Source organism: Phaseolus vulgaris, chromosome 1 (genome assembly GCF_000499845.2).
Source record: "Phaseolus vulgaris cultivar G19833 chromosome 1, P. vulgaris v2.0, whole genome shotgun sequence".
In the NCBI taxonomy this organism is placed as follows: Eukaryota; Viridiplantae; Streptophyta; class Magnoliopsida; order Fabales; family Fabaceae; genus Phaseolus; species Phaseolus vulgaris.
The window spans coordinates 5,721,643-5,739,014 of record NC_023759.2 but is presented as its reverse complement, the minus strand read 5'-3'; the positions used below and the strand labels follow the sequence as shown (position 1 = coordinate 5,739,014).

Sequence of the window (17,372 nt, the reverse complement as noted above, 5' to 3'; positions counted from 1 at the left end):
TTTTGGGTTTTTTTGGATGCAAACAGGGTTGACAATATAATTGCCACCATTCAGTACAAAGTTCAATAATAAAAACAATTCTACATAATTAATCAATAACAATACTATTAATGAATAACAAAATTAATCCACTTACACATTCAGAGTTTCCATAATAATTACTCCTGAACAAAATTATTGGTGCAATACTACAAATTACAATGGTTTCAACAATGTCAATAAAGCATAAATCCACTAACTTAAAAACAGAAAGCACCTAAAAACATATCCATTAATGAAGCATCAGTTTTTGGGTTTTTTTGGCTTCCTCCTTGAATATGTGGTCCAAGGTGTTTTCAAAACAACACTCTTGAAACGTTTTTAATCTTTTTTTGTGGCAGTGGTGGTGCCTCAAAGAAAGGCCCTTGAGGATTGGGCAGTGAAGCATAATTCTACAAATGATTTTAAATCTTTATTTCAAAATCTGAAGGCACCAAAATACATTTTGGATGACCTAAAAAAGTCATTCACTTTTTTTAAGCTCTGTTTTCATTGTTGTTTTGCACTCAACAAGGACTAAAAAGTAGAATGTTTAATAATAGAAGGCTTTCCAAATCATAGGGATTAAATTTCTCAACCCAAATAATGTCAAGGACTACCAACACCTTACTCCTAGTTAGTTTCAGTCGTGGTCTTATACTATATTTTGATCTTCCTGGGTAAATATGAACATTGTAAAATAGACACAGTTGAAGTCCCAATGTTAAAAAAATTAAAACAGTAATATAAACCTATATATATATATACATATGATACCCCAAACAATTCCTCCTTTAGGACTTTGCAAACAACACACAAAAATGACTATCATAATCCTAACTTTGGTTGATTTAAAATTAAGAAAAAATAATTTGTGTGAATGTTTCGTGTTCAGAACCAAACCAACATACACTTCTTCTAATAAAGTTTTCTCCATACAAAGAGGAATCATATCTCTATTTCAATGTCGCTAGTAACAAATAATTTGTAAAAGATTGTCAGGAGGTTATTACAGAATGGATGTTATCAATTTTAAATATTGGAAGAAGAGTTAAGGATCACAATTACTATACACTACAATTTAATTCCAAGCAATTAGTAAGCAGTATCATCAGAAAAGTGGCATCAATTGACACTTGTCTTCAGCTCATCAAACAGGACAACATACACTTACAAATGGGAGCAATCAAGCCAATAAAAAAATCCCAATAGACAAGGTTTTGAGACACGGATTATTGACACAGTTCATCTCTCAAAATAGAAATATTTTCTTAGGTTTTAATCTATCCTTTTAACCAGACTACCTTTCATTTTAGATGATGATATCTTAACACCAGATACACAGAACAAAACATATACTTCACACTCCAATAAACTAATATTCTAATCTTAATCATATTTAATTTTTTTTAATTTAAAATATTATTATATTATTATAATAATTTGTCAATGTATGGGTGTTTTAATTTTTTTTGTTTAAGAAATCTTTTCCTTATTGCAGACACAAATCATGGTTTGATAGCACTTTCTCATATCTTTCAAGATTAAACCATGCAACTTCTGAATTCTTATAAGCTGTAATCCTCATTTTTCATTAAAATTATACTCATATACTCTGTGGTTACTCTTAACTAAATATACCTTTGACTCCAAAGCATATGTCGTTCACAAAGCATCTAGTTGCTTACTTAATCTTAGATGTACTAAATAAAGTATGTCCGACACTGAGGGCATGACTCAAACTTGAACTTTGATACAAAACAATTATTGCTCTCATTGTGTTTTGCCATGAATTTATCATAATGGTACAATTTGGCGTGTGTTTTGTCCACACTCTACCATTTTACAAATGAAACATAAACTTCAAAACCAGTCCCAAATTCCCATACCAAAAAACAATGAAATCCAAATGCATTCAAACTTCAAAACTCAAAAACCACACATCAAACAAACAAACGAAATTACACTACACTCAATGCTAAAAAACGGAAAGCAAAGCAATAAACAAATAACCCCGTACCAAAGCCCTAAACGGAAAGCAAAATACATACCTCAAAATGGAAATCGCACTCTTAAACGAAAGCCCTAAACACCTCAAGATGGCAACACACCTCTCTTATGCTTCCTTTTCCCTTCAAAAACCGCCGCAATCGAAAATGCCCCAATCGAAAACCCTAATCCTTCCAAATCTCGCTCGTGCTTTCGTTGAACGGCACACACAGAATCGGACGTCTTCGTTCGCAACCAACACCCTCAAACGCAAATGGTCTCCCTTTAAAATGCACCTTCCGAATCCTACCTTTGAAATGCACCTTTCAAACGTTCTTCATTTATGAAATGCACTCTTCAAATGCAATTTTCGTTTCAATTTTTCCACCTCAGCAACTGGGACCCACACACTATTTGTTTAATATTAAAATCGCCACGTCAGAGGGATGTATTCTAGAGCAATGCAAATGGAGGTGTCTAAATATCGGTACTCTTTTATTTTACTTTTCTCAACGCGTTTGTTACTCGGCATCAATAAAATATTATTGAATGAAGAACACATTCATATATAAGATAATTTTTAGAAGAATGAGTTGTTAAACATTAAACTCTGACCTGATCCGTTTTATTTGAAAATTTGGATGTTGAATTTAATTCTAGTTTTGAATGTAATTTATATAGTATGATTTTAAATACAATATATATTATAGATGATATGAAAGAATATGATACTATTTAGAAAGATTATATTCTCCATTTGAAAAAGAGCGGTGAGATAAAAATACATTTTTTGTTCACAAATTGGTATTGGAGTTAATCTATCAATGTCTTGACTAACAAAGATGACCAATTATGACAATTGGAGCATTCAAATGAAAGTCCTTTTTGGATCTCAAGATTCTTGGGAGGTGGTTCAAGAAAGTTTTGAAGAAGCAGAAAATACCACAACTTACTCAACAACCCAAAACAAAACATTGAAAGAGACATAGTCGAAAGATAAGACAACTTTGTACATCTTGTATCGAGTTGTTGATGAGACAATTTTTGAGAAGATTGTTGGTGCATCCACTTCAAAGGACGCATGAGACATTCTGGAAAAGGTGTTCAAGGGTGTCATTTGAGTTAAACAAATGTGTCTTCAAACTTTACGAGGTGAGTTGGAGGCCATGAAGATGAAGGATTTAGAAGATGTATCTAGTAACATTACTCGTGTACAAACAGTAGTCAATAAACTCAAATGCAATGGAGAAACTCTCACGAATGCAAGGGTCGTGGAGAAAATTCTTCGGTTATTGGCCGATGACTTTGAAAATGTTGTATGTGCAATCGAGGAGTCAAGAAATATGGAAGAGATAATCATTGATGATCTTGCAGGTTCTCTTGAAGCACATAAACAACAAAAGAAGGAAAAAGAAACAAGAAGTCTTGGAGGAAGCCTTACAAACGAAGATGACCATCAAAGAAGACAAGGTGGTGTACGTGCAACATAACCGAGGAAAAGGACATGGACGTAGAGGTTACGGTTTTAATCACAATGAAGAGAGGGGACAAATGGACCAGCAAACTGACATGGACAGGGTCGTGATCGTGGAATAGGTGGTCGTTCAAATCGTCCAAATGTTGAATGTCACAATTGCGGAAAATATGGACACTATGCAAAGGAGTGTTATGATGAGAAGAAAGTGGAAGAAAATGAAAATTTAGTTGAGGAAGATGAGACAAAACATGAAGGAATTCTCATGATGAGCAATGAAGGCGTCACTCTGGATAGAGACATGGTATGGTATCTAGACACTGGTGCTAGTAATCATATGTGTGGACACAAACACCTCTTTATTGATATACAAGACGTAGAAGATGGATATGTGTCTTTTGGAGACTCAACTAAGGTTTTAGACAAAGGCCGAGGAAAAATATGTTTTTCCCAAAAGAACGGAAAAGAAGGTACTGTGGAGAACGTCTATTATGTACCTGACTTGAAAAGTAATATTCTTAGTATGGGACAATTACTGGAGAAAGGTTGTTCGATTTTCATGAAAGATTGAATTTTGCACTACAAAAATTGACGAGTTATCGCACACGTGGAGATGACGAAGAATCGGATGTTCAAACTCAACTTAAAAAGTACATTGCCAGAGAAGTCCATTGATGAAAAACTTGAGCTTGAAGGTTTAAGGGAAAAATCAAGTAGTTTCGAAGAATTATGCAATTTACTGAATAATGAAAAGTAGAATCTTCTAAATGAAAGGAGTGTCCTGGTATCTCAATTTGGAGAATGTTGAAGCAAATTTTGGTAACCTGGAAAGAAGGTTTACAAATTTGGAAGAAAAATATGTTGATATGGAGAAAGACAAAGAGACTATAGTCAATCAAGTAGAAGAACTTCATTTACTACTTTTGACACAAAATGAAAAGGTGAATGGATTACAATCCAAATTAGAAGCCCCTTATGAAGAAGCTAGGGGCAGAGAACCAAAAGCCAATGACAAGTATCTGCCATATATTTGTTATTATTGATGAGAGGTTAGGAAATACTTCAGATTGTCTGACTATGTGGTATAGTAAAGTTTTTTGTGGCAATAAGAAACTTGGTTCATGTGTTGTACTTGAAAATAGTAGTTCTGATTAGGGTAAAGACAATAAATGGAATGTTGTCGAGACATCATCTGAAAGGGATATATGGTCTAATCATTATGCTCCAAGCTCATTGAAGTCAGTGCCTTCCTTAAATCATTTCAATTCTCAGGATAAAAGTGCACAAGATTTTGTTTGGGAAACTAAAAGTAGTTCAAACCATAACTCTGCATGGGTTGCTGCAGTGAAGAAGATTGAAGTTACTTCTAATCTAGAACACTGTGGTGGCTGCTGTAATATGTTGGAGGCCGTTGGGGTCAGACAAAACATAAAATTGGAAGTGTGGGTAATGACAATCAGAAAAGCAAGTTAAATGAAGAATATGAAAGATTTGAGTTAAATGGAGGAATTTGTTAAACATTAAACTCAAAACAATCATCAGTTTTATTTAGAAATTTGAATGGTTAATAATTATCAGCTTTAATTCTAGTTTTGAATGTCATTTATAGTATGATTTTAAATGCAATTTATAGCATACATGTTATAAGAGAACATGTGAATTGTATTCTCCATTTGAAAAGTACAAGTGAAATAAAAATATATTTTCTGTTCACATGACTTTCAATTTAGATCCATCATCATCCACAACTCATTTTTTTATTTTGTGCTTTAATTCGCATTTCATTTTTACCAAACAATGTGTGCATAGGATCTAGGTGAATAAGGTTAGGAGTAGCGGAATGTACCCCCGCTCTTTTTAACCCGATTCAACGAGAAAAGTTAGTTTGAGTTGACATAAAGGTTAAAAATCTAAGTCAGTCATGTTAATAGATAAATGAATTTTCCTCTTAATTATTATTTTTTATATTTTCAAATTTATATATATATATATATATATATATTCTAGGTATCTTGGTATAATTCTTAGGGCTTCTAGCTAGAAGGTCCTAAATTAAGCATATTTGTTCATAAAAAGAAATGTATTTTATAAGGCATAATTAATTTTTTTGTTATCCATTAGATCTTAACTAATATTATCTAATACTTAAACTTTGTATTTTTTCTTAAAATCAAACTAACTAATAATACACAATGCAATTCTTTTAAGACAAAAGTCTAATTATAGAATTTTTGGCGAGTTAGGCCTTAAAAGTTTGTTAAGTCAAACAATATAGTATATTTTAAACGAAAAATAAAGAGATAAAAACAATTTTAAAACAACATGATATTTCAAAACAATATCAAACAAATTAAAACATCACTTTTTTATGTACACGATACCTAAGCTTCTTGAAGGACAGTTAGGCTCCTAATCACATAAGTTTATGGAAGAACACTAGATTAATGTGAACGAATCGGAGCAAAACCTCATTAAAGTATATTAATACAATTAAATCAAAGCATTTAAGTTAATGCATCACGATCGAGAAGCTACGTTACGCTCAATAGGTCACTTTGGCCAATAGGCCACTTAGCACATAAACTAATAAATTAAGGCTGATAAGCCACTTCGAAACCGATAAGAACCTCGTACATAAACAAATAAATTAAGGCTTTTGGGGCCATTGGACCACCTTACGCATAATTGTATTAAAGCTAATAAAATTTTTTGGGGCTAGTAGGCCACCCTGTGTATAATTGTATTAATGTAGATAGGTCTCTTCGTAATCGATATATCACCTTGTACATAATTGTTTAAGGTTAATAAGCCTCTTTAGTGACGATTGATCACCCCGTGCATAATCGTGTTAAGGCACTAGTACAAAATATCTCATTAACGACAGTCTTTAAAGACGGTTTTGAAAGAACCATCGTATAAACGAGGCGGTGGCAACTTCGTAAATTTTTTGAAATTTTTTTACACTTTTAACGACGGTTGCCGCCTAAACCGTCGTTAAAAGCGGAGCGTGTAGGAATTGACGACGGTTCTCCTTGGAACCGTCGTTAAAAGTAGATATTCCACGACGGTTCACACTGAACCGTCGTTAAAAGTGGGTCCCCTTTTCAAAATTCCAGCGCTGAACTTTGCTTCTTCACTCTTCTTCTTTCACACAGCTATTCCTTTCTTCCCTCTTACCAAATCTGCTGCTGCGACTTTGCCCTGCACCGCGACCACCACGACCGACGCCGCGCGACCTCCACTACCGCACGACCTCCACCACCGTGCGACCTCCACCACAGTGCGACCTCCACCACCGTGCGACCTCCGCCACCGTTTGACCTCCGCCACTGCTCCGTGCGACCTCCGCGACCCACACCCCACTGCACGACCGCGCGCAACCGCCCCCGACCGTCGTCCCGCTTGCATTGACCTTCGATAGGCGCGACCGCCCAACCCCTGCTTCCAGTGACCGCTGACCCACGCCCTGCGACCGCCGAGGAGCAATCCGTGACCTCTAAGGCGTGCCACCGTTCCCACCGTGCCCTCCAAGCCGCGACATTGTGACCTTCGACCGCGACCGCCACCCATTTTGAGGTTAGTATATTTTTATTTATTTTTTACTATATTTTAGAAGTGTTTGTTTGGAGTTATTGATTCTATATATTGAACAAACTGATTCTGAGTCCAAAGGTGTCTGACCTTCGGCAGTTTTGATTTAATTTTCAATGATTATATAGTGTTTTGAGATATTGAACGCATTGGTTCTGAGTCCGGAGGTATCCGACCTTCGGCAAATTTGATTTATTTTTTAATGGTTCTATATTGTTTTAACATATTGAACGCCCTGGTTCTGAGTCCGGAGGTGTCCGACCTTCGGCAATTTTGATTTATTTTTTAATGATTACATATTGAGCGTATTGATTCTGAGTTCACACTGGTTCTTAGTTTAACAGTTCTATGGATCGGAGTTGGATTAATACATCACGAATAAGTGATACTTACGAAAAAGGGGTGGAAGAGTTCATACAATTCGCAGAACATAATGCCGTTAGTTATAATAATGGAGTAAGGATAAGGTGCCCTTGTATCAATTGTTTAAATGGAAGGATATTGACTGTTTCTGAAATTAGAGAACATCTTTTGTGTGATGGATTTTTGAAAAGTTATACGACATGGACGTGGCATGGTGAATTGTTAGACTTGCCAAGTGTGCACGGAGGTTCGGAGGAAGTTCATTTCTCAATGGATGATAGATTAGAAGACATGATTCGTGACGTGGGAGCAGAATCATTTGCTAATGTAGTTTTTGAAAATATGTCTAATGATGCAGAGACTCCTTTGTATCCTGGTTCAACTAACTTCACACGATTATCAGCAGTGTTAAGGTTGATGAATTTGAAGGCAATGAATGGATGGACCGACAAAAGTTTTACAGAATTGCTTCAATTGCTTAAGGACATGCTTCCAGAAGGAAATACCTTGCCCAATCGAAATTATGAGGCGAAAAAAATACTTTGTCCAATGGGTATGGAGTATAGAAAAATACATTCATGTCCTAACGATTGTATTTTATACAGAAATGAGTATGAAGATTTAAGAAGATGTCCCAGGTGTGGTTTGTCACGCTATAAGGTTAAGGTTGGTCAGAATGATGAAATTGATGAATTGACAAAGGAAGGTCCTCCTGCTAAGGTTGTTTGGTATCTTCCGATAATTCCAAGGCTTAAGCGTTTGTTTGCAAATGCAGATGACGCTAAAAACCTTAGGTGGCATGCAGATAATAGAAAATGTGATGGATTACTTCGTCATCCTGTTGATTCTTTGCAGTGGAAGAATATTGATAAAGAATTTCCTGAATTTGGAAAAGAATCAAGAAACTTAAGACTTGGATTGGCAACTGATGGAATGAATCCCTTTGGAAATTTAAGTAGTAATCATAGTTCATGGCCCGTTTTGTTAGTGATTTACAACTTACCTCCTGCGTTGTGTATGAAGCGCAAATACATGATGTTATCTATGATGATCTCTGGTCCAAAACAACCTGGAAATGACATAGATGTTTATCTTAATCCATTGATTGAAGATTTGAAATTATTGTGGAATGAAGGGGTTGATGTGTTTGACGCGTTTAAAAATGAATCTTTCCGATTGCATGCGATGTTGTTTTGTACTATCAATGACTTCCCTGCATATGGGAACTTGTCAGGTTATAGTGTGAAAGGCCATAGAGCATGTCCAATATGTCAAGACAAGACATCTTATGAGCAGTTGAAACATGGAAGAAAAACCGCGTATCTTGGGCATCGTAGATTTTTAAAGAAATATCATCCGTATTGTTGATTGAAAAAAGCTTTTAACGGATACCAAGAACATGACATTTGTCCCACTCCCTTAAGTGGTGTTGAAATTTATGAAAAAATAAAAAATGTTAATGTGACTTTTGGAAAAATGAAGAAGAAGCAAACGGTGAGTGAAATATGGAAGAAGAGATCAATCTTTTTTGATCTTCCGTATTGGTGTAAGTTGGATGTTAGACACTGTCTAGATGTAATGCACGTAGAGAAGAATGTGTGTGACAGTCTAATAGGAACACTTCTGAACATTAAAGGCAAAACAAAGGATGGTGTGAATGCACGTCTGGATTTGATTGAAATGAATATACGAGAGGAATTGGCACCGAGAGAAGTTGGTAAACGTACATACTTGCCTGCAGCGTGTTACACTTTGTCAAAGAAAGAGAAAACAAGTTTTTGTGAATGTCTTAAAGGTGTTAAGGTACCACAAGGCTACTCTTCAAATGTGAAGAGTCTTGTATCTATGAATGATTTGAAACTAATTGGCTTAAAGTCACATGATTGTCACGTTCTGATGCAACAATTATTACCAGTGGCTATTCGTGGAATCTTGCCCAAAAATGTTAGGCATACAATCACTCGACTATGTTCATTTTTCAATTCCATATGTAGTAAAGAGATTGACTCTCAGAAGTTGGATGAACTTGAAGAAGAAATAATTGTTATCTTGTGTCAACTCGAGATGTTTTTTCCTCCATCTTTTTTTGATATTATGGTACACTTGGTTGTTCATCTTGTAAGAGAAATCAGATTGTGTGGGCCAGTTTATATGCGATGGATGTATCCAGTTGAACGATACATGAAGATTTTGAAGGGATATGTGAAGAATCAATGTCGTCCAGAAGCTTCCATTATTGAAAGATACATTTCAGAAGAATCTATTGAGTTTTGTTCCGAGTACATGTCAAAAGCCAAATGTATAGGAGTTCCTGAAAAAGCTTGGCACTCTCGTAGATTCATAAGTAAATCTTCAAGAGGTGTACATGTCATAAGCAAATCTAGAGAAGAGGTTCTGCAAGCACACTTGTATATCTTGAATAACACTGATGAGGTGTTACCATACTTAGATACACACAAAGACATTGTCAAATATAAAAATCCAAGACAATCAGAAAAATGGGTGTTAATTGAGCATAACAAAACTTTCATGTCATGGTTTAAGCAACAAATAATGAATGATCCATCAGCATCTGAAACATTAACATGGCTTGCAAACGGTCTCAAATTTGATGTTTTATGTTGTTCTGGCTATGAAGTAAATGGTTGTTTGTTTTACACAAAGTCTCGAGATGATAGGAGTACAGTGCAAAATAGCGGAGTCACCTTGGAGGCAGAGTCTATGCAGTTTTCAACTGCAAAGGATCAAAATCCTGTTGTGGGATCAATGCCTTATTATGGTGTCATAGTAGAGATTTGGGAAGTTAATTATACCAAGTTTACTGTACCTGTTTTCAAATGCAAGTGGGTTGACAATAAGACTGGTGTCAAAGTTGATGAATCAGGAATGACTTTGGTTGACTTTCGAAAGATAGGTTATCATGACGAACCATTTATAATGGCACATCAAGCTTCCCAAGTTTTCTATATCCAAGATCCTACGTCTGACCACTGGTCTGTTGTGCTACATGGAAAAAAACAACATAATGACCCAGAAGATACAAACAATGACATTTGTGAGATTGAATCACTTACAAGAACGACCATCAATAAAGAGTACGAGGATGTTGCTGATGTTGTACATGCAACTCGAAATGATCATGATGAAGGAATATATATTTGTATGTACATGTGATTCATGTTTAGTTTTACAATATATTTCATTTTTATTATATTTCATATTCTTGATGCTTATTATATTTTTTTGATAACAGGAACATGGCAGATGATAAAGTTTCCCATTCAAAAACTGGTAGAGGACCTACAAGATTGAAGAATATGTTTAAGAAGATAACTAAAGATGACAAAATACCTTTGTCTATTGATATCCACACTGGTGTGCCCACTGGGCAACATGCAAAGAAATATAGGAGTTATCTCGGAGTACTTTCTCGTGAAAGGATCTCTATCTTAACTCAGTCTTGGGATCACGTGACTGACCACGAGAAAAACATGATTTGGCAAGATATTCTGGTATGTAACTGTTTTTACTTTGCTAAATCTAAAGTTCTTTTATACTTTGTTTTTGTTTATGAACTAATTCTTTCAAACAATGTAGACACATTACAACATCCCGAATGTGGAAACCTTGAAAGCGAAGGTTCTTTCAGATGTGGGTGTCAAGTTTCGTCAGTTTAAATCAAAATTGACAACAGATTATATATATGGGAAAAGGAAAGAAGAAAATCCTTGTGCAAAATATGCATCCATTGATGAAGAAACTTGGCAGCAGTTTGTCAATATTCGACAAACTGAAAAATGGCAGGTTAGTATCACTTTTATATTTGAATATAGTTTATATTAACGTATTACTAAATTTTGAGTGTTATGATAGGAGGTTCGAAACAAAGCAGAAGCCAATCAGGCACATAATGATACCCCACACCTATTGTCTCGTGGTGGTTATAAGTTGCTAGAGCAGAGGATGCTTGAAGAAAAGATTAAAGCACGTTCTACTTCCATTGAGGAAATGAATAGTGTAGATTCTTTAAGACCTCCATCCCCACCACTCCGACATGAGATGTGGAAGGGTGCCCGTATAAACGCATTAGGGACATGGAGTTCTAAGTCTACAGAAGAAACAGTTGAACGCATTGTAAGTTTGACAATTTCTTTTCAATGTGTTATTTTAAATTCTATGTGTTATTTTAAATTCAATGTGTTGAAGTTTGTCAATTTCTTTTCATTTGTTTTAGGATTCTCTTAATGAGCAATCAACACAAGGGACTTTTAAACCATGTGGTCGCAATGATATTCTTAATGTTGCTCTCGGACGACCTGAACACCCTGGACGTGTTCGTGTAGCTGGATATGGGGTTGGGATTCGGTCATACTTTGGACCTCCATCACACAGCAAGGAACAATTGTCCAATGAACCTAGCCAAGAGTATTTACTACAACTACGTGAGCAGTTAAAGGCTGAGGTAACTCAAGAGCTTAAAGAAAGCTTCATGGAGGAGTTTAGTGCGCGAATGGAAATGGAGTTCAAAAAGCGGTTGGAGGGTTTAGGACACTCACAGCAACCACCTACTATGGTAGAAGATGAACCACCTCCGCCTCCTATTAAGAAAGTCAGCACTAAAGGGAGTTGTTCGGCAGTTGATCTATCAGGGGATGACTTTGGCTCAACTAGCCAATGCGAATTATATGTTGAGTGTAATTCCTCAACCCGATTCGTTGCCTTGGGTAAGTGTTATGAAGGGGTCACAATGTTACACAATGTGCCTCTTTCTTCTAATTTGATGAAGGTCACGGTGGAGAAGGTCCTTTATGGTGATCTTGCAGTTCCTGTGCCGACATCAGAGGTGACAATTGTGGCAGAGGCATTACATACTTTCGTTGCCTGGCCTAGACATCTCGTCAGACCTATAGACTCTATGGTATATATTTGCACTAATACTAATACAATTATGATATATTACATTCTAACTAATTTAAGTATTTTTTGTTTTGATGAGTAGCAGGAACCTAAGACAAATTTGCCTCTGGGAAAGAAGAAAATAGTCTCCATTGATGATCCTCTGGCGGCATTGGTGGAAGTTGCTACAGCTTTAGATACAACCGTCTTAGAGGTTCCATGGGATGCCAATGTTTTTGGAAGGCATAGTAATCTACCGTTGTACGTTCACATGTCTGATTTGTTGGACCTTGCATCCGGAGATCAAGAGATTAACATAACAGTTCTGCAATTATGGATGATGTAAGTTCAAATTTTAAATTCTTTATACTTTTGATTTATTAAATATACTAGTACTAACTTATTGAAATTTAGGTATCTTTCTGGATTATGCTTTGATGAGGGGAAACATAATATATATGGGTTTTTAGACCCTCAAATCACTCAATCAATTGGAAACAAGAAGTCGGAAACACAAACATACATCATCACTGCCTTAAAGAATGGTGGAAAACACATTTATTTTGCTCCGTACATCCATGAGTAAGTTCTTATTTATTAAATAAGTTTTAATAAATTATTGAAATAAGAGAAACTAATTAACTGATTTGTTATACAGGCGTCATTGGCAACTATTGATCATATCTGTTCAAGATCATACCGCTGCATGGTTTTGCTCCTTGCATAAAAAACCTCCTGCCTATTTTAAAAACATTATAGATAGGTACGACAGTTTCATTTAACATTTATTATTACTTATATATTATATAATGTTATGTATTCTAACATGAAATCTTATTATTTTAGTGCTTACTCTGGATATAATATGTTGTGTGGGAGGAGAACTTCAAACGCACAAAAACTCACTTGGATGTACCTTAAGGTATTTAAAGTATATTTGTTCACTTAATTTAATGTGTTTCACTCATTCATTTAATACATTTATTTTCACATGCAGTCCAACAGACAACCTCAAAATTATGAGTGCGGTTATTATGTTATGCAGTGGATGTTGACTATTTTGCAAACTGAAATTATGAAAGGTTGGGATAAGGTAATACCTCAATACAATAAACACTTTAAAATTTGAGATTTATTAATCATGCACTAATTCAAAATATTTCAAATGTCACAGTTGTTCAACGACCAACACCCGCTAGATTTAGAAACATTGGAGTATGTGAGAACAACATGGTCAAAGTATTTTGTAACCATGTATAACACTCTAGTATAGATAAATCATTACAATGACAAATTTTTTCATATATTACCAAACTTTTTTGTATTATGTTATAATTTGTTGTATGTAATTTTTATATTTAAATTATGATTTGAAATGTTTTTATTTTCTGGAATTGAAAACTTTATGCAGGTTATTTGAGATTTTTTAAAAAATAATTTTTTTTTTTTTTAAACAGTACATATAACGACGGTTCCACTTGGAACCGTCTTTAAAAGGGACACTTATAACCGTCTTTGAAAGTCACGTAATTTTTTTTTTTTAAAAATAGAAACCACTTTTTCACAACTGTCGTTATAAGTCCATACCTTTTAACGACGGTTCCCAGAACCGTCGTTAAAAATTCATATCTTTTAACGACGCCTGTAATAACGACGGTTCTGGAACCGTCTTTAAATGTCGATTTTAACCGTCGTTAATTTACCTTTTTGTACTAGTGAGGTTCTCGTGCATAATTGTGTTAAGGCTAAAGTCTTTTGGGATTGATAGGTCACCTTGTGCATAATCATGGTAAAGCTTATAAGTGAGGACGATTCCCTCAACACATAAATGTACTTGTTCGACTCTATCGTGCGTGAAGGTGATAATCTACATGTTGATGCCTACGCTTTTTAATCATTAAAGCTTCGTGCATGGCGATGGGGCATTCACGACTATGGCCAACATCGGTAAAGGGAATATGGAGTTTGAAAGAATGTGAGGCCAAGAAAAATTAAATAAGGAATCACATACGACAAAAGAAAGATTGTGTTTGTGATTGTTATTGGGATGAGAAGCTATGGAATTCTCACTTAATAGGTTTATATGTAATTTGATTATATTTGATTATGAGGATGAATTATCATTTTAAAAGTGATAACTGTAGGGTCGATAATAAGTACATCCTATTATTTAAAATATAAAATTTAATGCAACTTAATTTTATAAAATTAACTTATAAATGAGATATATAGTAATTTAGTTATATTTATATGGGTATAGTTTTTAAGTCTTTCCTCTCAAACTATGGGAACATTTCTTTTTAAACAGTGACGGATCTTAAACAAATATTTTAAATGCTAAAATAAATATACAAAATTTTTGAGGATACCAAATATATCAAATATATTGAAATTAAAAGAATTGTTTTTTATTATATATATATATATATATACCAAAAAAAATTTGGGGGACCGATGTCCTCATACAAACATATACATGCTACGAGTCATTCACATTGTATATGTCATTCAAATTATATATGGTAATTGTTAATAAAATATTTGTAGAATTGATTTTAGGGTATATTTATATTTAAATTTAATATAGTATTTTTTATATTATCATATTATTTTTCTTTTAAATATTTTGAAAAAAAAAATGATGTTAAATATTTTCTTTTATGTATTGAATGTGACTTTATATAATCAAATAAATTTGTGTATATTTTTATTCGAGGAGAAAGTCATTCTCTTACTACTTTTACTTGAAGATTAGTTATTGATAATTACACTTCTTAAGTTCTCATTTTCATCTCTTTCAATAATTATAAATGTAAGGATTATCTATGAATAAAAATATAAGATTATTTGCGTCCCAAAATATTTTTACGTATTCTAGTTCCCTTCTTTCTTATTTTATTTTTTCAACCACAATTCTTATCCTTTTGAACTTAGCCTTCTCCTTATGAGACTTGTGAAATGGAATATAAAACAAGTTTTTTCTACATTACTCTTCTGGCCCTTGATGGGAGAAAACTATAATTTTTAGGAAGGAAAAATGGAATCTAATCAGGAAAAAAAATCTTAAAATCAAACCACCATTATGGACATTGTTAATTAATTAAGAATTACATCAAGTTAAGTAGATATTTTTTAATTAAACTACGATAATTCTAACTTACATATAGATCACATGTTAATAACAAAAAGAGTATGTATTGATAGGTTAATTATCCTACTAAATTATAACTGGAAAGATATGTTGATAATCCTACCAGATTATAGTTGGAAAAATATATATATTCTTAGTGAAATGTAACAATTTAAAACCAAATCTTAGTTGTAATTTTATTTTTTTTGAATTTGTAGTTGTCGAAAGTAACATTTTACTAAATTGTATTATATATCAAATTATCCAATTTGTACAACATTCTGTCTCTATCTCTTTCCTTATTTGTGTAAATTGTGTTTTATACTTTCTTTTCACACACTCATAATGCATCAAAAGTAAACTGATCTTACATCACCCAGATGTTGACTTTTCCAAATCATCACTCTCAGCAGAAGAATCACCATCTTTTAGAACAAAAAAAATAGAAAGAAGAGGAAGCAACACAAGTCAAAGAAGCTAAGTAAGTCCAAAAGAGAAGTATTTTCCACTACAAACAAACCCTAACAAAACTTTGCATGAGATTCAAGTTACTAAACATACCATAGCTTCATACCCAATATTTTTCTTATAAATCCATTGCTAAATGCACTCAAACCACAACAAACAACCAATCTTTTGAAAACATCAATTCATACACATAACAAAAATATTTAAAAACAACCAAATGGCTTCAATTCAACCCAACAACTTTTCCTACCCACGTTTCCCTCCTCCTCCACCGCCGCCACCACCACCACCACCACCACCCCCGCATTCATTTCCTCCTCCTCCTCCATCACCATTTGGATCGCCGCCGCCACCTCATCAATTTTCTCCTCCACCCCCAAAGGTGCGGCCACCGCCGCCACCTCGTCCCATTCGTCCTTCTCCACCGCCACCACCTCGCCCGGTTCGTCCTCCCCCTGCCCCTCTTCCACCTTCACCCTCTCCAAGCAACCCCACAGTCATAATAGTCGTGGTTGTCTCACTGGGTGGCCTCTTGCTCCTCTCAATGCTTGCTTTTGCTCTGTTCTGCTGCGTTCAGAGGAAGAAGAAGAAGACGACGCAAGAAACCGATGTTATTCACTTTGATGAGCACAGAAGGGTAAACGAAACCATCGTGCCTGGTCCTTTCGGACGTAACACAGTGGTGGTAACTGTTGAAGATGATGTGCATATCGATGAAGAAATCATCAAGAGTGAGAAAGTTGGTCACAATTTGCATGCAAAATCATCTTCTCCACCTGAAGCAGATCAAGGTTCTTCTAGCAGCATTGCTCAGGTGGCAGATACTCATCCTTCTGCACCTCAACATCACGATGGTGATCATCACCAGCTTGAAAACAAGCCATGACTGAAACAACTATAAATACACCTTCTCAAAGATAATTGCATATCCTTTTCCAAACACTCCTAACAAGGATCTCATACTTGCACTTAACTCATTTCAATGAATGAATAAATATCGTTAATTTTTTCATTTTTTCCAGGTTCCTTTTCGCATGACAAACCCTTCATTTCTTAAATCTTCTTCTACCTTGTAAAGATTGGAAATTTGAATTTATCGATATAAAAATTTAACTTGATTATGTTTTCTTTAGTTTTAGGTTATTAATTATGATTACAGTTGACAATTAATTTAAATAACAAAATGTAATATAGCTAAATTCCAACAATGCATCAGATTTCTCCCGTAGCTGTTCTTTCCTTCTTTTGTTTCCATGGAACAAGGTGTCGTGCGAGATCTCATTTCATGGAGTTTCTTGAGCAACCTTCGTGATTCCTTTCACACGGCTGCTCACAAAAGCCTCTCTTGTAGCTCCATGGATGAATGCCAAAGCAAGATTCTGGTGAACAGAAAAGTTTCGCTCCGAGGGTTGTATTGGAAATATTTTACATCGACTTAAAGAT

The 17,372-nt window shown here is 34.7% G+C and overlaps 1 protein-coding gene and 1 pseudogene across 1 annotated transcript; both read left to right on the top strand.

Moving 5' to 3' along the window:
• Positions 1-7,420: 7,420 nt before the first annotated feature.
• LOC137815370 (uncharacterized) lies at positions 7,421-11,278 on the top strand (annotated as a pseudogene).
• Positions 11,279-16,084: 4,806 nt separating this feature from the next.
• Positions 16,085-17,047, top strand: LOC137815417 (protein TRACHEARY ELEMENT DIFFERENTIATION-RELATED 7-like). Its single transcript, XM_068618555.1, has one exon. It carries the CDS (start codon positions 16,147-16,149, stop codon positions 16,813-16,815), a length of 669 nt encoding a protein of 222 aa, XP_068474656.1. The 5' UTR covers positions 16,085-16,146; the 3' UTR covers positions 16,816-17,047.
• The last annotated feature ends 325 nt before the right edge of the window (positions 17,048-17,372 follow it).